The following is a 20,756-nucleotide window of genomic DNA, read 5'->3' as shown; positions in this document are numbered from 1 at the left end:
GCCCAAGTCACTTCCACACAAGTACCCTGCCAAGTCATCCGAAGGTCCCTCTTCCCTAATTAGTAACACCAATCCTAATATACCTCACTATATAACCATTGCCAAACCAAGCCATTAATTATCCTGACCACCCTGGCAACACCGAAACAAAGTCAATCGCCAATCTCCGGCTGGAAAAGACCCCCTATTGTTGCCAATGTGCCAAACCCAAAGTAAAGAGAGCACCTCTCCAACTGCTGTGCCCTGCCCAACAGCCTGCAAAACGTATAAGGTCTGGCGTACCATCCGCGGCCAACCGCATAATCACAACCAATCTTATCCCTTAAGGGAAGCCTAGAACAAGTAGCCACCGCCACTGCCCCTTTCCAAAATGGAACACGAATTCTTCTCGAGACCGCCACTATAAAGCCTACATACCTGCTGAATACTTGCAAACCACAAGAAGACGGTAAAGAGCTTCCCGAAGTACCAAAAGATTTTAACCACAACCCTGGAAGACCGTTAAAGCATTCCTGAACCTCAAAGAGGGAGACACCGCCCCTATAAAATAAATATGACACGAAATTCCTCACTGTAATCGCCCCGGTAAAAGACCCATTGAATACACGCCCACCAAATGAAGGCGACCAAGACCCGTCCCGGGATACCAAAGGAGTCTAAAGACCCACCCTACTATTCCCGAACTGAGGACACCATGAACCACACCTTTCGCCAAACCCTGCATACACCATTACCCGGCACCAACCACAACTAAGCCTTAAACTACCACAACCGCGCCAGGCTCTTTTATGCTACAAGCCTTGGATGCTAACCGAATTCAAATAATGGCATCCAACCAAACTACTTGCCCATCACCGGTACTGAAAACACCCTCCGGGGAGTGCTCCCAGCAAATTCATCCGCCGAAGGCGCCGTCATGGCGCCCGACCCACCACCAACTTCCAAAACCCTTAACCTCAATCAACAGAAGTCTTCAATCCCTAGATCCTTTTTGTCAGAATCTGCCGCATGCTCCGCCACCTTAAGCAATGAGGCCATAGTCGCTGCTTGCTTAACCGCAATTGCCACTCCAATGCCGTTTAGCGGCCACACAATGTGACGGTCATGCTCCCGACATCCAGCACCTAATAACCACTGCATCAGACTCACTAGGCATACAAACTGAATCACAACCATGTGACAACCGCCCGTAGGCGAAAACGGTCCCCCTAAAGCAATACAAAGTGTAATTCCCACGGGTGCCAAATACCCGCCCAGTGAACCGGCGTGAATGGCCAGTTACAAATCAGGCCTCCCAGACCGGCGAATAAAACTCAACCACACCATCAGTGGTCCCACAGCCACCCTGATCAACAAGCCAAAACACCCCCACAGTCGTAACCCATCCTTCACACACCCCAGCCCCAATCTGCCGGGGCTGCAAAATGGGAAACAAATCCAACCAGGGAAATAGTACCCAGCCACGAATTTAGCCTAGTCCAGCCCAAACCTGGGCCTCGATACCAGCAAGCGGTCTAAAGCCCCGTGCCCGTAGTGATCATAAACCCAAACTCATGGAAGGAACCTCTTGCAGCCACGGTGCCTGTTTGTTCAAAGGCTGGAAACAAAGGAGCACCCAATCCAATCCCCACCTGCTACCATAGGAAACAACCAGGTAGAATCACCTTGCCTTCCCGCGTGCCAGCCAAAGAGAAGTTCTCTCCCACGCAGACCCGGAAAGTAGCATCTGATAACCGTCCCCATAGGCAACGCCCAATACGTCGTCAAAGCCAGTTAGGTCACCAAGCGCCTTACTCGCGCAGATAAATTGGGCCCCAAAAAGCAGCCCACTATCCGCCAAAAGCCTATTAGCAACCGTCGACATTTATGCCAAGTAACCAGCCAATATAAAAGCCAAACACCCCACTGTGTATACGAACAACCCAGCACCAAGGAGCACCTCGGAAGCCCGGTACCCGGCCCCTGGACCCAGATCAATCATGAGCCCCCTACTGATACCACCCATCTTCCACCGACCCTAGCACGCAGGCAATAGCAAGAACCAATAGGGTGATAAACCCACAACCCAAAACACTGCACTCTATACTTATGCACCCCAACAAACCCCCAAGGTGAGGTGCTTAACAGTGGCGGCAACCAGTGAAATATGGCCTAAAGATCCAGTTCAGCCAGAAGGGGATCCCTACCACCCCTTATACCACCCATGGCTCCCATAACCGGCCATAGACACCGCACCAATTCCCCGGACATGGCCTGCTGCACTGAATAAGCTCAAATTACAACATGCAAGTAGATAATGCCTAAACCAGTAGCCTTCCTGCCTCAGAACAATCCCAGTGAACAGTGAAGAGATCTGCTGCCACAGCAAAAGAAGAGAAAACCAAGATCATGTCGGCAGACAACCCACCCTCCTTCCATCGTCGGATGATAAGCAACCTCCCTGTACCCACCAACCGATCTAACAACAGCCAACAAAACCCCGCACAACCACTCATCCCCTTTTTTGAGACACCTATCCAGAATAGATACATACAGCCACACTCTCAGGGAAACACCACTGTCCTTAATGATCCAATTATGAGTGCATACTCATCTTCCAAAAGGACCCCCCAACACACCCGCTACTAGGTTATGAAACCTCCCGAGGTGCGGCTAAACACCGCGACCCCACAAACCACCCTGGACCTCACCATAGTACCGCCCCATGGCAGTCCACCCTTTAGAACCACATCATTTATTAGAACCCTGCAACGCCCGAGAACGTACGACCTAGGACCAATCAACTACCAAAGCATTTAAAAGCCCCCACCACCTACAAATAACCGAAAAAGAATACGAGGTGCAAGTTAACCTTAAGCTCACCAGGCTGACTCCGGGGTGACCCCCAGAACAGCCGTCATGTATCCTCCGCGTCGAGCACCGTTGGTATCCTCACCGACCGACGCAGGCTGTCCTCCTCCTGGGCAGAAAACAGGCTACTGGGACCCCGCCAGCAACCGCCAGCGAGATCGACCTGCTGCCCAACCCAGAGGACGCTTCAGGAGATGGTCACCGACCCAGAGCCGTAGATGGGGCTCTGGCCGCGCAGATGTAAAACTGCCTCCGTGCAGGGATCCAACTGCCCCTGGGTCCGGCTCAGCCCTGACATGGCGCCGCTGGCCGGTGGACCCTGTGCGGCCACTCCAGATAAATCTCCGGCGGATTAGGTAGCCAAGATGCCAAGGGCATGTGCCCGCGCCGCCAGACCACGCACCGCGCCATGGGTCACATGGCCGCGCCGCCCATGGTGTCACAATGACCCCTGCGCCGTACCAATATGAAGCTGCAAGGGCCGGTGATGTCACTTACCACCGCCCGCACTGCTGCTGGACTGCCGTCCGGGTCCGTGAAATCCTCTTCAACAACTTGCTCCGCAGCTGCCGACGTGAGCGCTGACACTTCCGGGTCAGCTGACACCGGCACCGAAGCACGTGACCGCGTAGCCAGACCACGTGACCGCGCCGGGTCACGCGGCTGCGACGCGCGCGTCACCGGATCGCGCTGCGACCCGAAAGTGGAGGGGAGGCCGGTGACATCACTCACTGCCCCGCAGCCTTGCTGCCGACTTCCGATACACTCTCCAGATGTCCTCTCTCCTGGATCCGCACGTGACCGTGCTGCCGGCACATGCGACTGCGCCGCAGGCCCACGTGACGCCGCCGGCCCACATGACCGCGCCGACCCACGTGACCGCGGCGGGTCAGGCGAGCACGCCGGTCCAGGTGAGCGCGGCGGGGCAGGTGAGCGCGACGGTCACGCCGCTGCGCCGTGTCATGCTGCCGCGACGCGAGCCACACCATTGCGCGCTGTGAACCATAAGTGGAAGGGAGGCCGGCCACCTCACTCACCGCCCCGCTGGTTTGATGCCCGTGGCCCGACTTCCGGCACAGGCTCCGCGATGTCCGTCTCCTGGATCTGCCTCCGCTGCCGTGGGTCTTCCGCTGGGGTTCCTGCTCCACTGCTGGCTCCTCGGTGTAGCCTCCGGGCTGAGGCGCTCAGGAGGCCGCTATCTTCGCTGCTGCTTCGGAGGCAGAGGGTCCCGTCTTCAGCGCCGCCGACGTCGCCGGCCCATCGCTGCACCTGCTCCACCATCCTCTTCATCTGTGCCACGAGGCCCTCCATCTTCAGGATCCAAGAGATTCAGCAACAATTCTGGACGTCTTCAGGTAGTGAATGAACCTCCCACCTCATATCTTGCCCTATATACTCCCTTACCACTGACAACACCCTGACCAATTACATGGCCCCACAGCCCTATAACTCCACCTCCCACTTTTCCCGCACAAAATGCCCTACACCTTAACCCCTTGCTAACCCCCAGGCCTAGCATCCTTCCTCAGTCATGTTGCCCTCCTTTGAGCCCCTTCAGGGCAGGCGTCCGGGCTTTTCTTTATTGTAGATATAGTTTATAGCAATCCTGTCATTGGTCCTCTCAAAATAAAACGCCCTATGTGCATACATGAACACACATAACTGCAGTTTATATCTAGACAATGAGTAAGGCTTATCAGCCAAACGCGTAGGTCCGCTATCTGTACCTATTCTTATGTATATGCCAGTACTATATCTAAGGCCTCTGTCACATGTTTGTGCCTCCGGTACGTGTTTGACAGTTTTCTCACGTACCGGAGACACGTGCATACGTGGACCTATGTATTCCTAATGGTTTGGACACACATATTTTGGAATGGAACATGTATCCGTTCCGTACTTACGTGTGTCCATGTGTTTCTCACGCTGACATGTCCGTTTTTCTCCGGCATCACGGGTGTCACACGGCCCACACCCGTACCACACGGATGTAGTATGGATGCCGTCCCGTGTGACTCGCGCAGGAGAAAAACGTGTCATTATTGTCAAAATAAAAAAAACACATACTCACCTCCATAATGAATGCAGAATCTTCCGCAGCAAATAGTTGCTGCCGACCGCCGCTCATTATGAGCGTGTTAAGGAGAGGTGGGCGTGCTGTCACGGGCGCTAATCTCTGCCCCTCCGCTCGGCCGGAAGCATCATCAGCTGGGAGTGGGCGGGGCTGGAGCCGAAGATCAGTAACCTGGACAGCAGCAAGGACCACATGAGTATGCAAATTATCGGTTCTCTGTGTGTTATCGTGGATAGCACACGTAGAACACACGTGGGGTGCATGCAGGGAAAATACGTGTCTCGCAGCACGTGCGTGATTTTCACGTACATGTGACAGAGGCCTAAAGCTTTTAATGATTGATATTAAATGATAAATTTTATCTATTTTAGATACTACTATATTCCCTGGATTTTCTTGTTCATTGTTCCATGCAGTGGCTCTGATTCAAAGCCAGGGAAGACTTCCCGCAGATCCAGATATTCAATGCCCAGATCGGTGACCTGTTGTGAGTTGTGTTAGAACTCCAGGAATGAAACATTCATCTTGTGATGCTGGATTATTGTAATTATCTCATGAGCTGCGCCTATGCTCTGGAACACACTACCAAGAACAATCCGATTAATTCCCAACATCCACACCTCTAAGCTGGCCCTAAAAACACATTTCTTTAGACTAGCCTATCACCTCACCTTCCTTATCTAATTGAGTCCCTTTCTGCCCTTCATAAAATTTACTTCCAATTCTTGTCCCCTGTATCCTCTGATTCCATTCCTCTTCATGTACTTTTTCACACTCTGTATGTATAAATTCTGGCAGGCGACCGGTCCACGCAGCTGGTTTTCAATCCCCTATTAAATTGATGGCTGGATCATATATGACAAGCTTTTTCCGCCATTCACCTTTTCTGCCTCCTCTATTCCCTCATAGACTGGAAGCTTACGAGCAAGACCCTCACTCCTCTTGGTATCTGAATTTTGTTATTCTGTAATGTCTCATATTGTCTGTACATGTCCCCTCTTAATTGTAAAGCGCTGCGGAATATGTTGGCGCTATAGAAATAAAAGTTATTATTATATTATCTGATTGTCAGCAGGATACTGTATTGCCCCATAAGGACAAACCAAGTGAATGCATTTCTCTAATATGTTTATACAAAACATCCCTGACCACACGTGTCTGCTCATCAATACAATGACGTAGTGCTGATGAAAGTACACTTCTATATTAATAATAGAGCTTTTCATCGTAGCTTGTGGGGACCCAGATGCTGAACCAGGTGCCAGAATGACTTGCCGCCTCCTTTTACACCTGCTGAGAACGCCACAAATCAGCTCATATGGAGTGACAAATGGTGAGATTGTTCTATAAACTAACTGAAATGGAATAGATTTATACTAGATTGCCTTAAAGGGATATTTCCATCTCCAAACTCTTATTACAATATTTAATAGGTGTAATAATAATAATATTAGCAAATACCTCTAATTAGAAATGCAGTATAGTTCTCATGATTTAGCCATGTCTCTTACCTCATGCGCAGAGCATTGCAGCTTTTGGATCCATGGTTACATCCACTCATATAGTGACACTCAGTTAGTTGTTCGTAATCGTAACCATGGATAACTAAGTTGCAATGCCCAGCACATGAGGTAAGAGACATGGCTATATGAGAACTACACTACCTTTCTAATTGGAGGTATTTGCCATTATTATTATTTATTTTATTATACCTACTACATATTGGGATGGGATCTAGGAGATAGGACTACCCCTTTAAATATAATTGCTGTAATGAAACTTTAGCCATAGCAGCGTCTTGCTAGTAAATGACTGAGCAGGCATTCCAGTTTGTCAGTAACGGCTCATACCGGTAAAGACTGGCTAAATGTCAGGATAGGAGCTGCAGGGAATTTGTGTCGACATTTGAAAGATTAATTATTTTATTTTATTTTTTTAAGCAACCAAAAACATTTGGATTCTTTTTCCCAGAACATCCTGTTAATTATAATTGCATTCACGAAAAATAATATTAAATATTCATAGCAAAATACATTTTATTGTGTAATAAAAAGCGGAAGAAAAACACTAAAAGCAATTTAATACCCCCCCTAAATATGAGCCTAAATGGGTATCGCGCAAAATATGAAACTAACCCATGCATCACTCATCTCGCACAGAAAAGGTCAATCCAAAAGAACTGCGACATGTAAAAAATTGATAGTGAAGGGAAAAAAGTGAAAAAAATGATAGTGTGTAAATACATTTCCAGTTTTTGAACTATGAAAGGTGTCTCAGCAACTAGGAGATGCTTCCTAGTTACCAGTGAAGGTAGTCCTATGAGTTCAGATTTCCAAACAATATCAGTAGTGTTCTACGACCTGCTAGAGATTATATCTAGAGATGAGAGAACCTCCCAATGTTCGATTCACTTCGTGTTCTCTGACTTTCCCTATGTTTAACGAATTTCTGGACGAACAGTTCAACAAACATACCTGAATCCCACTGAATTTATTGGGAAGCAAATGCAAAGGCATAGAGAACACCTTTAGGGGGGCCCTAAAGTTGACAAAACAGCTTAAACTGTTTTACAGTGAAGCCACACTGTTGTGGCAGAGCCATTAGCTTCCTAGACTATTAACATAAGAAATCTTGAGGCGATTGAGTGACAGGTATAGGCCTGCTGGTCTGGGAGCCTCCATACCTCATGTAACAGCTCAAATTGCTTATCTGCTCAGCCACACTCAGGTGGCTGCAATGTTATTTTCATAGACTATAATTGCTAGACACATTTAAGGATAGTAAAAGAGCTAGATGAGTGAAAGGTAGCTTCATGCCTGCCAGTTTGGGAGCACAGAATTATCAATCAGTATTTATATGCTGAAATGTCTATTTGTGGCAGGCTGCAGGACCAGAGATTGAAATTTCAGCATCTGAATTCTGATTAAATTGTGGGCAGGACCATAGGAGTAGCAATCTATAGTTAGATGATTAAATGGCCATTTGTGCATGGACCACACAATTACCAGTATTTAGATGCTTAAATAGCAATTTTGAGCAGGACAACAGATTTGGTACTATGTGGATGCTAAAATAACAGTTTTTAGCTGTTGAACAGATTTTGCACTATTTAGATGGTGAAATATCAATTTGGAGCTGGAGAACAAATTTTGTACTGTTTAGATGCTGAAAGAGCAATTTAGAGCTGGAGAACAGATGTTGCACTATTTAGATGGTGAAATAGCAATTTTGAGCTGACAACAGATATGGTACTATGTAGCTGCTAAAATAATAATTTGGAGCTGTTGAACAGATTTTGCACTATTTAGATGGTGATGTGGCGCCCTGGACTAGCCAGGTCGTCACAGGAACTACAACACAACACCCCCCACCCCGAGATAGGCACATCAGTCAGACACAAATCCTTGTTGCCTCCCTCCAGGGGCTGATGTCCACACCAGGTGGAGTGGAGCCAGGCAGTTGGCCCCACCCACTGAGGAGTTCACAGTCCTGGAGGTGGGAAAGGAAGTTAGTTGAGATCTGAGTAGGAGTCAGGAGAGGAGTGAAGTGGTAGTGGAGGAGCAAACTGACTGTGTCCGGGTACTTGGCCCGGGCACCGAGAGCAAGGTTGGCAGACGGTGGTGGCCGTCTGCAGGAGAGGCAGATCAACGCGGAACCGTAGGACCAGGGACGGGCGGTGGCCCGCCGGTACCGAACCGGGGAGCGAAGTGAAGCCAGCACAAACCGGCAGGGCTTGCGGACCCCGACCAGGCTTGGAGTCGCCGTTAAACAGGTCAAATCCGTTAGTGGCCGGAACCCCGGGGGTTTCCAAACAGCCAAGACCCGATTGAAGGCAACCGTCCAAACAGCAGAAGGGAAATACAGCTACCACCACAGCTAGATTTCCCAGGGCCAGAGCCTGCGGGCAAAAGGGCTCCTCCGGCACATATCCACGCTGGGGAGCGGGTTACCAGTGGGAAGCCATCGGGACCGAAGATACACAAAAGGTGCAGGGAAAGGCAGGAACCACCAACCGTCCGGGAGAAACCACAGCAGCCGGCTGCGGGACCCGTCCATCCAGCCGTTTGTTTTACCAGAGACTTGCATCCATTTGTGGCTAAGTGAGTACTACTGTGCCGTCCGGCACCGCGCTGCGCAGTCCAAGCGCCCCCTGCACCTTGCCAACCCTTCCTCCCCGTCACCTCACCGGGCCCCGGGACCACCAACCCCTACCCACGGAGGGGGAAACAACATTCCAGCTGCTCCCTGCCATCGCTCCCGGGATCACCGTCAACAGCAGCGGTGGTGTCCAACCTCACCACAAGCCGTGGCTGGCGTCACGGACCAAATCCCCAAACCAAACCACCCCTTTCACTCACGGGCGAGGAGCGCCGCTCGAGTCCCCGGATCCGGCCCACCGCTCGAGCCACTGAGCAGCAGCAGCAGCGCCGGACCCGAGCGCCAGCGAGAGCGCAGCAGCAACGGCTCCCTCCCTGCCCGCAACAGTGAAATATCAATTTGGAGCTGGAAGACAAATGTACTGTTTAGATGCAGAAAGAGCAATTTGGAGCTGGAGAACAGATTTTGCGCTATTTGAGGTTGATATATCAATATGGTATTGTATTACTTGCAGTAGTTCCCAACCTTTCTTACATTGAGAGCCACATTCAGCTCTTAGAGTGGGTTGCAAGCCACATCCAGCTCCTGCTCCCCTCACAGTAGTGGCACCTAGAGCTCCCATTATTGCCATAATGACACTGAAAGCTTCCCCCCTAAAATTACACAGAGGCAGTATACTGTGATGTTGGGGTTCGCACAATACTGCCATTCACTATTCTGGCATCAAGCACTCCCTCCACATTGTCACATCCAAAAGCAAGCACCTCCTCTGATGGGTAGTATCATCCTCTATCCAGCTTACCAAACTTAAATAATTTATAAAACCCCAGGGCCAGTATATGGACATCTCAGTTTGCTCTTCTGTGCAGGCTACTTCCATGATTCATCATTTGTAGAATTGCTCTTCATACAGGTTTGCTAGACCAGGTGCTAATGCACCAAGCTGGCAGACAGCTGTTAACCACTGTGAGGTAGCGTGGTCGGCTGCGCAGCAGAAGACACGGGATCCAGGCACCAAGGGTCACAGCACACGGTTTATTATCCAAACAAAAGTCCACAACAGTACACATGTGCTTCTCCTGCAGAGAACTCAGGGAGTTGTGTTCACTCCCTCACACCTGGCACACCTGCCCTTGTTCCTGTTTCCATTTAACCCTTCCTTCAGCCTGTAGGGAAACAGCATTAACCCTGGAGTGGATTTCCTTTCTATCATGGAGTGAGCACAACCGGGGCGAGACATACCGGCCGTCATAGATAACCCCGGTCACAGTCTCACATACCCCCCCTCAGTTCAAGCTTGCGGGGTTGAACTCCCGCCATCAAACACGGGCTGCGGGACAAGGCATCGGCATTGCCCTGCAACCTACCGGCCCGGTGTTCAACCGTAAACCGGAAGTTCTGCAGAGAAAGGAACCACCGGGTAACCCGGGCATTCCGTTCCTTGGCGGACCTCATCCAGACCAGCGGAGAGTGATCAGTCACCAAGCGAAACTGCCGTCCCAGCAGGTAATAGCGTAGGGACTCCAAGCCCCACTTGATCGCCAGGCACTCCTTCTCCACTACGCTATAATTCCGCTCGGGAGGGGTGAGTTTCCTACTTAAGAAGGTGACGGGGTGTTCCTCCCCCTGAACCACCTGAGACAGCACTGCCCCCAGGCCGACCTCCGAGGCGTCAGTCTGCACTATGAACTCCTTCCGGAAATCAGGGTTGACAAGAACGGGCTGTCCGCACAGGACCCCCTTCAGGGCCCGGAAGGAGTCCTCGGCCTGCGGAGTCCAGCGCACCATGTCGGACTTCTTGCCTTTGAGAATGTCCATCAAGGGGGCTGATAGTCCCGCAAAATCTTTTACAAACCTCCTGTAGTACCCCACGATACCCAGGAAGGCCCTAACCTGCTTCGTGGTCAGGGGTCTAGGCCACTTCTGGATCGCCTCAACCTTGTTAATTTGGGGCTTAATCACTCCTTGGCCTATCACGTAGCCCAAGTAGCAGGCTTCCGTGAGTCCCAACGCACATTTCTTTGGATTGGCTGTCAATCCGGCTGTTCGAAGCGCGTCCACCACCGCTTGTACCTGTTCCAAGTGGGTCTGCCACTCGGAGCTGTAAATAATGATGTCATCAAGGTACGCTGATGCATACGCCTGGTGGGGTTCCAGCACCAAGTCCCTCAACCTCTGGAACGTGGCCGGAGCGCCATGTAACCCAAAAGGCAAGACAACATAGTGGAAGAGACCCTCCGGCGTAACAAAAGCGGTTTTCTCCTTGGCGGACTCCGTCAGTGGCACCTGCCAGTACCCCTTGGTCAGGTCGAGCGTGGTGAAATATCGCGCCTGTCCCAGCCTATCAATCAGCTCATCCACCCGGGGCATGGGGTAGAGATCGAACTTGGATATTTCGTTCAATCTCCTAAAGTCATTGCAGAACCTTAAGGAGCCATCGGGTTTTGGTATTAGGACAATGGGACTAGCCCATTCACTCCGGGATTTTTCGATGACCCCCAGGCGTAGCAATGTCTTCACTTCATCTGATATGGCTTGTCTTCGAGCCTCCGGCACCCGGTATGACTTCAGGCGTACCTTCAGGTGAGGCTCGGTGACAATGTCATGTCGTATCAGACTGGTCCTACCAGGCAGCTCGGAGAAGACATCAGGGTTCTGCTAAACCAGCCGTCTGGCCTCTCGCCTCTGTTGCTTGGTGAGGGCTTCTCCAATCCTTACTTCCGGTTCGTCCTCTCCGGAGGTCGCTGGAGCCGGATGTGAACGACCCGAAGAGGAGGGAGATGGGGAAAAGACAACCATCAGGCTTTCCCGTTCCTGCCAAGGTTTTAATAGGTTGACATGGTATATTTGTTCAGGTTTCCGCCTACCGGGCTGCAATACCTTATAGTTGACCACCCCGACTCTTTCCTTTATCTCGTAGGGGCCTTGCCACTGAGCCAGGAATTTACTCTCCGCCGTGGGGATTAGAACCAACACCCGATCCCCGGGTTTAAAGGTCCGCACGGTGGCTTGTCTATTGTAGCGGCCGCTTTGCGCGGCCTGAGCCTCCTGTAAATGCTCCTTCACAATTGGCATGACCGCGCTTATGCGGTTCTGCATTCCTAAAATGTGTTCAATCACACTTTTATGGGGGGTGGGCTCCTGCTCCCATGTTTCCTTTGCCAGGTCCAACAATCCCCGGAGATGTCGCCCGTATAACAATTCAAAAGGCGAAAACCCCGTGGATGCCTGTGGCACCTCTCGTATGGCAAACATCAAATAGGGAAGCATCATATCCCAGTCTTTCCCGTCTTTGGAAATCACCCTTTTGAGCATGGTTTTCAGGGTTTTATTGAATCGTTCTACTAAACCATCCGTCTGAGGATGATACACAGACGTACGCAACTGCTTGATCTGGAGTAGCCGGCATAGCTCTTTGGTCTCTTTAGACATGAATGGGGTCCCCTGATCCGTAAGGATCTCCTTGGGCAACCCCACCCGGCAGAACACAGCAAACAACTCCCGAGCTATAAGCTTCGCCGCAGTATGTCTGAGAGGTATCGCCTCTGGATACCGGGTAGCATAGTCAAAGATCATTAGGATGTGTTGGTGCCCTCGAGCAGACTTTACGAGGGGCCCCACCAGATCCATCCCTATCCGTTCAAAAGGGACTTCTATAATGGGTAACGGTACAAACGGACTGCGAAAGTGGGTCAGGGGTGCGGTAAGCTGACACTCCGGGCAGGTTTCGCAGAACCGTTTTACCTCCCCAAAGACCCCGGGCCAATAGAACCTTTGCAATATTCGCTTCTGCGTTTTCTTGACCCCTAGGTGGCCACTCATCAGGTGTTTATGAGCCAAGTCGAGGACCCGCCGGCGATACGGCTGGGGCACCACCAACTGCTCTACCCCCATGCCCCGTATTTCATCTACCCGGTAGAGTAAATACTGCTTAAGAGCGAAATGGGGGTACCTTACCTGGGCACCGGGCAGCTGTGCCACCCCATCAACTACTGTCACCCGACTCCGGGCATGTATTAATGTAGGGTCCTGGAGTTGGGCTGTCCCAAACGTATCCGGGGACGCCTCCAACTCCGGGATGGGCTCGACCGTCTCAGCCTCTCCTGCCAATACCTCTAGGGGCGACCTATCGGGTTCACTTTCTGTCCCTATCATGGGGACCCCTACGGCAGGCGTCCCGGATTCAGGATTGTAGGGCTCAGGTCCCGGACTGACCAATATCTGAGGGGACTTAGGAGGCCCCTTCCATAAAGTCCAAAAATAGGGCAGATCCCTTCCTAGGATCACGTCATAGGGAAGACTGTTAATAAGTCCCACCTCATGTTGCACCTGACCGCAAGGTGCTGTGATGGTGACAATCCCCGTGGGATAGTCTCGGCGGTCCCCATGTATGCAAACCACCCCCACGGTACGTCCTGTGGCCTTTACTTTAGCCCTTAGGGTTGATCGCACAAGAGTCACTAAGCTTCCGGAATCCAACAAGCCTGTAACCGGACATCCATTCACCTGTATTTGGCACAAGTGGGGCTCAGTCTCTGGGGAGACCAGGTCAGCGGTACATACCACCTGAGCATACATTGAACCCCGCCGGGTAACCCCACAATCCATGGGCTCCGTGGTGAGAGGACACTGAGCTTCCATATGTCCCACCCGCTGGCACCGCCAACATCTAATAGGGAAGGAAACCCCCTTGACGAGTTGTCGTTTAGGGTACAGAACCTTCCGGACCTCAGGGACAGTGGGCGCGGCCTCAGACGGGACGGTAGCGGACTCCCGCACCGGTGTCAGCGGTGGGTCCTTGGCCCTAGGCTTGGAGGGGCCGGACCGACGGGCGGTACGCAAAGTCTCAGTGTCCCGTATCAAGTCCTGCGTAGCCACATGCCGCTCTACCAGGGACACTAATTGGTCCAGGGTACTCGGGTCGCCCTGTCCTACCCACCGTTGAATGGTGACGGGTAAAGTGCGCACAAAACGATCAACTACTACCCTTTCCACCATTTGCGCCGGGCTAAGAGTGTCAGGCTGCAACCCCTTTTTTCAAGATGCAACAAGTCATAGGCCTGGGAGTGTACGGGTTTGGCTTCCTCATAGAACCACTGATTAACCCGCTGAGCCCGTACATAGGTATTCACCCCCAACCGAGCCAGTATTTCGGCTTTCAGGGTCGCATAGTCAATGGCGTCCTCGGTACAGAGGTCCAGGTATGCTTTTTGGGGTTCCCCCGTCAGATAGGGCGACAATACCTCAGCCCACTGGGGGGTCGGCAGCTTTTCCCGCTCGGCCACCCGCTCAAACACCGCCAGGAACGCTTCCACATCATCCCCCGGGGTCATCTTTTGCAACGCTTGTCTCACCGCTTTCCGGACGCTGCCGTCGTCACCCGGTCCCGGGGTTGTTGCTGCCGGTCCGGCACGGATCAACTTGGCCAGGAGAACCATCTGTTCTTGGTGTCTTTGTTCCTGCAATTGCAAGGATTTTTGCTGACGATCCACCGACTGTAGCAGGTGTGCATTAGTCTGTTGCTGTTGTGCATTGGCCTGAGCCAGCTGCCTTAGTATGTCCTCCATGGCGTCGCCGGGTTTGGGCTGTAGTATAGCCGCTTGAATCCAGGACATGTGCTACCGGGTCACCAGAAATGGAAGCTACACCTCACCGGGCTGGCATGCCCGCATTCTCCACCATATGTGAGGTAGCGTGGTCGGCTGCGCAGCAGAAGACACGGGATCCAGGCACCAAGGGTCACAGCACACGGTTTATTATCCAAACAAAAGTCCACAACAGTACACATGTGCTTCTCCTGCAGAGAACTCAGGGAGTTGTGTTCACTCCCTCACACCCGGCACACCTGCCCTTGTTCCTGTTTCCATTTAACCCTTCCTTCAGCCTGTAGGGAAACAGCATTAACCCTGGAGTGGATTTCCTTTCTATCATGGAGTGAGCACAACCGGGGCGAGACATACCGGCCGTCATAGATAACCCCGGTCACAGTCTCACACCACGTAGACAAGCAAAAAACAGACTGCTTGCAGCACCTCAGATGGAATCATTTCACCAAGGATAGGGGACGCCAGTCTAAATCCAAGGGATCATCTTAGTTACACACACACACACACATATATATATATATATATATATATATATACACACGGTACAGACCAAAAGTTTGGACACACCTTCTCATCTCTAGAACAACTGTTTAGAAGAGACTTTGTGCAGCAGGCCTTCATGGTAAAATAGCTGCTAGGAAACCACTGCTAAGGACAGGAAACAAGCAGAAGAGACTTGTTTGGGCTAAAGAACACAAGGAATGGACATTAGACCAGTGGAAATCTGTGCTTTGGTCTGATGAGTCCAAATTTGAGATCTTTAGATCCAACCACCGTGTCTTTGTAGAAAAGGTGAACGGATGGACTCTACATGGCTGGTTTCCACCGTGAAGTATGGAGGAGGAGGTGTGATGGTGTGGGGGTGCTTTGCTGGTGACACTGTTGGGGATTTATTCAAAATTGAAGGCATACAGAACCAGCATGGCTACCACAGCATCTTGCAGTGGCATACTATTCCATCCGGTTTGTGTTTAGTTGGACCATCATTTGTTTTTCAACAGGACAATGACCCCAAACACACCTCCAGGCTGTGTAAGGGCTATTTGACTAAGAAGGAGAGTGATGGGGTGCTATGCCAGATGACCTGGCCTCCACACTCACCAGACCTGAACCCAATCGAGATGGTTTGGGGTGAGCTGGACCGCAGAGTGGAGGCAAAGGGGCCAACAAGTGCTAAGCATCTCTGGGAACTCTTTCAAGACTGTTGGAAAACCATTTCCAGTGACTACCTCTTGAAGTTCATCAAGAGAATGCCAAGAGTGTGCAAGGTAGTAATGAAAGCAAAAGGTGGCTACTTTGAAGAACCTAGAATATAAGACATACTTTCAGTTGTTTCACACTTTTTTAAGTATTTCATTCCACATGTTTTCATTCATAGTTTTGATGCCTTCAATGTGAATCTACAATTTTCAGAGTCCTGAAAATAAAGAAAACTCTTTGAATGAGAAGGTGTGTCCAAACGTTTGGTCGATAATGTATAAAAAAACCTCTTCCATTTAACTCTAAATTGCTGTTTGCAGCTACGCCCCATCAAAGAAAAAACGACAACATATAAAATGAATTGCTACTGAAAAGGTAACACAATATAAAACATTATTAGCGGTCCTTTGTGTGTATATATACATATATATATATATATATATATATATATATATCATAGATATAGAATATATATATATATATATATATATATATATACACACTAGCTGTAGTACGCGGGCTTTGCCCGGGATAGTAACTGTGTCTCTATCTCTCTCCCAGTCTCTGTCTGTGTGTCGCTGTCTGTCTCTCTGTCTGTGTCTTTCTTTCTCTGTCTGCTTCTATCTCTCTGTCTGTATTTGTATGTGTCTGTCTGTCTCTATCTCTGTGTCTGTCTCTATATGTGTGTCTGTCTGTCTCTCTCTTTCCCCATCTGTCTCTTTCCCCATCTGTCTTTGTCTGTCTCTTTCCCCGTCTGTCTCTTTCCCAGTCTGTCTCTTTTGTAATTAATTGTAGAATTATTGCCATTAATGCATTTACATTAGTACATTTTTCTTATGAAGAATGAAGTACTTATGTTACTGAGTATTGTGAATGTGGATAAATACTGGCCAGCCTTTGTATATAAAACACACTATGTTTTATGGTTTTACTTACTAGCAATTTATGTAAAACACAGGCACTACTTTCCCAAGAGACTACTTTTCTAGAACTAATCTTGAAAATATACTGTAGAATCATGGTGGATATTTAAATGAAACACCAGACTACTGTCAGGATTAAATGTATGCACAGATACATCATGCTGTACTGCTGCTAATATAATTTTCTCTGTGCTTTTTCTCCATCATATGTTTTCCTGCAAATTATCAACATTTAGCATAAATGTATGTAATGTCTTGTACATTGGTGTATTCTACCCTTATTAGAACTATAACAATTCCTTTTCTTCATCGTTCCTTATGGGAGACCCAGACCATGGGGTGTATAGCTTCTGCCTCCGGAGGACACACAAAGTACTACACTAAAAGTGTAGCTCCTCCCTCCGAGCATATACACTCCCCGGATGACAAATCCAACCAGTTCAATGCTTTGTGTTCAGGAGGTCTCACACACACATGCATCCTCTGATTTTTGATTTTTGATTTTTGATTTCAAAGATTTGGAAGAAAAGCGGGTCCAATCTGGACTCCCGGCATGTCCCTTCTCACCCCACTGTGTCGGCGGTGCTGTTAAGGTTGATGTGACAAGGCTGGAGCCTTCACATGCCGCGCTCCTTCACCATCCCCTGAGGCTCTGGCTTGAAGTGGGAGCCATCACGGTTCTCACTGCTTTGCAGGAGACCGGTCTCCATCCGCAGCCCTTTCAGGACCCTGACGGACGGAGCGATCACCCCCCAGGGACCTGGCACCTGCGTCTCACAAGCTAAGTACTGAGACGTTATTACCACAGACGGTGGTCTTTCCAGGGGTCCCTTGTACTTTATATATTGGGGAGAGTGTGTTATATAACTGTGTTAACATTTCCGGCCGGTTCTCCAGTTTTCACTGGAGAACCGCGCCGATGGTGCCTGCACGCTGGCCGCATGTTTAAATCTAGGCCCCGGCTTCGCCTGAGGCCTAGTTTCGATTCTCTACCCCTGCATGTCAGTCAGTGCAGTGAGACAGTGTGGCTCCGCCCAGCGGCTGCTCAGCACAGGGAACGGACACTCCTCACTGAGGAAAGCTTCCCTCCCCTGTATGCCTCATTTGCCCTCCGGATCCAGCTCTCAGAGTAGGCCCCGCCCCCTCTCCTCGCTCCGGCGCCATTTTCTCAGTGTTCTCAATGTCTGCATAACACATTGTGACAATGTGTTTTTTGTATGTTTTCTTGCTTGGTTGCAAGTTGGGGGCGCAGCCCTCCTAGTACTGAGACTGAACAGCTGACTGCGTCTCGATTTGCTGTGTATTTTATCTGGGACACAGCTAACCACTTGCCACCATCCATATTGGAGTTCTGACATGACACAAGTCAGGTATTGATAATGTTTTTAACTTCAGTAGGTTAGGGACTGTCTCAGATGGGTACACCGTGACGAGGTGAGACAGCTTTTTACCTTTTTGCAAAAATGTATACACTAAGTACCCTGTTATTAAGCACTTGCAATTTATTTATTTATATTCAGGGTATTTTTCATACAATTTTTCTCCTTGGTTTTTTCTAGTCTTAAGGCTGCAATTCACATGCTTAATGTTGCATGTTTACTGAACATTGTTTCAGCTCAGGTTTTTGTGTTTATTGTGACAAATGGGGGCCTGGGCTGGGGGATCTGGAGGGCACAGAGATGTCCCTATGTTAAACGGTCTGGCAAGCCACAACCTTCGGTTGTGCAGCTGCTTATATACTCTGTTTATATACTCTGCTTGGGGTCATTCTGGACAGAGCCCCCACTTCTGCAGCATGTCTCACATCAGAGCAAGGCTGCAAGGCTGTTCTTATTATGCACTGCTGTAGGCTCGTACTGCCTGTACCGAGCACATAACCACATTGTGATGCCTGCTCTAACATAGTGGTGCCTCAGCCTGGAGGCTCATCCCCAGTGGTCCCTCCGGCTGCTCCGGCTCCGGTGGCTGAACCCCCGGCTTGGGTAGAATCCCTCTCTCCAGGGGACAGCTGTCCCGGACACTGCTGAGCATGCATCAGCCCCCTTCTCAGGGCGCTTCTGCTGCTACGGCTCGCTCAGCAAAGCTCACAGAGGATTCTTCATCTGGTCTCAGACCCCGTCCTCCTAAAATGGAGACGCAGGGTCCCCTTCCTTCCTCGCCCCGCGGCTCTGGTTCACGAGCTGACTCGCAGGACAAGGAGGATGCCTTTACTGGGGGCTCGGACGCTTCTCCATGTACCCCATTGATCTGTCCGAAAGTGACGCAGATGCTAATGATTTGATTGCATCCATTATATTTGTACTGGACCTCAATCCGCCTGTATCAGCGGAGCACCCCTCTCTGGCAGAAAAGCATCAGTATACCTTGCCTAAGAGAACAAGGAGTGTGTTTCTTATCCACTCCAGTTTTCAGGTCACTGTGACCAAGCCCAGAGCCTGTCCTGACAGACGCTTCCCAAAGCGTGGTTCTGATGACTGTTTCCCCCTTCCACTAGTGGTGGTCAAGGAGTGGGCTCATTCACCAAGGGTGGACCCTCTGGTGTCTAGACTTCAGCCCGGACAGTTGTATCAGTGGCTGACGGCACCTCTCTAAGGACCCCACTGTCCGCCATGTTGTCCTTCTTGCCAAATCTTTATATGAGGCGGCAGGGGCCTCGTTCTCCCCAGCTTTTGCAGCAGTGCGGGCTCTCAAAGCCATCTCTGCTTCTCTGGAGGAGATGCATTCCCTCACCAGGGACTTTATGCCGAAATGGTTGCCTTAACTTCCAGGCTTCAGTCTTTTCATCCTATGCCAGGTCTGCCATGCTGGAGACTGTCACCGCACTGCGGTGGCCTCGGCTACTTCCCTCGCTATCCGCAGGCTCCTGTGGCTTCGAGAGTGGAAGGCAGATGCTTCTTAAGAAGTTCCTTGCTGGACTCCCTTTTGCTGGGACCAGTCTATTCGGTGAACAACTGGATGAAATTATTAAGGAAGCTTTTGGCAGGAAGAGTACTTCCATGCCACAACCCAGGAAACCTGTCCAGGGCAGGAACCAGTCGAGGTTTCGTTCCTTTCGTTCCTCTTCCTGGGTGATTCTCGAACTGGTCGTCCTCTAAGCCCTCGGCCTCGTCCACTAACTCAGCCAAGGTCCGTAAACCAACTGGACCAACTGGCGCATGAAGCCGCGTCCTAAGTCGGCAGGAGCTGCTGCCACCAAGGCAGCCTCCTCTTGATTATCTGGCCGCGCCAGTAACGTCCTTGGTCGGTGGCAGGCTCTCCCTCTTGGGCGACGTGTGGTTTCAACACGTCTTCGATCAGTGGGTGTGGGTTACCATCTCCCACGGCTACAGAATAGGATTCTATCCAGCCCGCCAAACAGATTTTTTCTGTCAACTCCCCCCTGCTCCAAGGCCGCCGCCTTCTCACAGGCCGTGGCATTCTTGCAGGCCAATGGAGTAATTGTACCAGTTCCCGACTGGGAACGGTTCTGAGATTTCTACTCAAATCTCTTCCTAGTCCCCGAAAAGGACGGTGCTTTCCGACCTGGATCTCAAGCTTCTCAACAAGCATGTTCAGGTGCGGCAATTTTGCATGGAATCTCTGCGATCAGTCAATGACCCAAGGAGATTTCTTAGCATCCATCGACATCAGAGATGTCTATCTGCATGTGCCAATCGCAGTTTCACACCAGCGTTGGCTACGTTTTGTAAGAGGAGAGGAACATTTCCAATTCGTGGCTCTCCCCTTTGGGTTAGCCACGGCCCCTCGTGTATTCACCAAGGTCATGGCAGCAGTGGTTGCGGTTTTGCACCTCCAGGGGTTGGTAGTGATTCCTTACCTGGACGACCTTCTAGTCAAGGCTTCATCCAGTGTAGACTGTCAGCGGAGTGTCTCGCTCACTCTCAGCGGAGTGTCTCGCTCACTCTCAGCGGAGTGTCTTGCTCACTCTCGCCACGCTTGCAAGTCCACTCTGACCCCGACCCAGGAACTTACGTACCTAGGGATGCAATTCGAGACTCTGCTGGC

General features: G+C 50.5%; 1 protein-coding gene across 3 annotated transcripts in view; it reads left to right on the top strand.

The window, feature by feature from the left end:
• Window positions 1-20,756, top strand: part of MED12L (mediator complex subunit 12L) — a 1,012,447-nt gene that overhangs the window by 813,143 nt on the left and 178,548 nt on the right. For all 3 annotated transcript variants that reach the window (XM_075340741.1, XM_075340740.1, XM_075340739.1), the window contains exon 25: window positions 6,156-6,257. In XM_075340741.1, coding sequence (XP_075196856.1) covers window positions 6,156-6,257 — 102 coding nt within the window. The remainder of the gene's footprint in view (window positions 1-6,155; window positions 6,258-20,756) is intronic.

Source organism: Anomaloglossus baeobatrachus, chromosome 3 (assembly GCF_048569485.1).
Source record: "Anomaloglossus baeobatrachus isolate aAnoBae1 chromosome 3, aAnoBae1.hap1, whole genome shotgun sequence".
In the NCBI taxonomy this organism is placed as follows: domain Eukaryota; kingdom Metazoa; phylum Chordata; class Amphibia; order Anura; family Aromobatidae; genus Anomaloglossus; species Anomaloglossus baeobatrachus.
The sequence above is the reverse complement of the archived record's forward strand: the minus strand, read 5'-3'. Positions and strand labels throughout refer to the sequence as shown.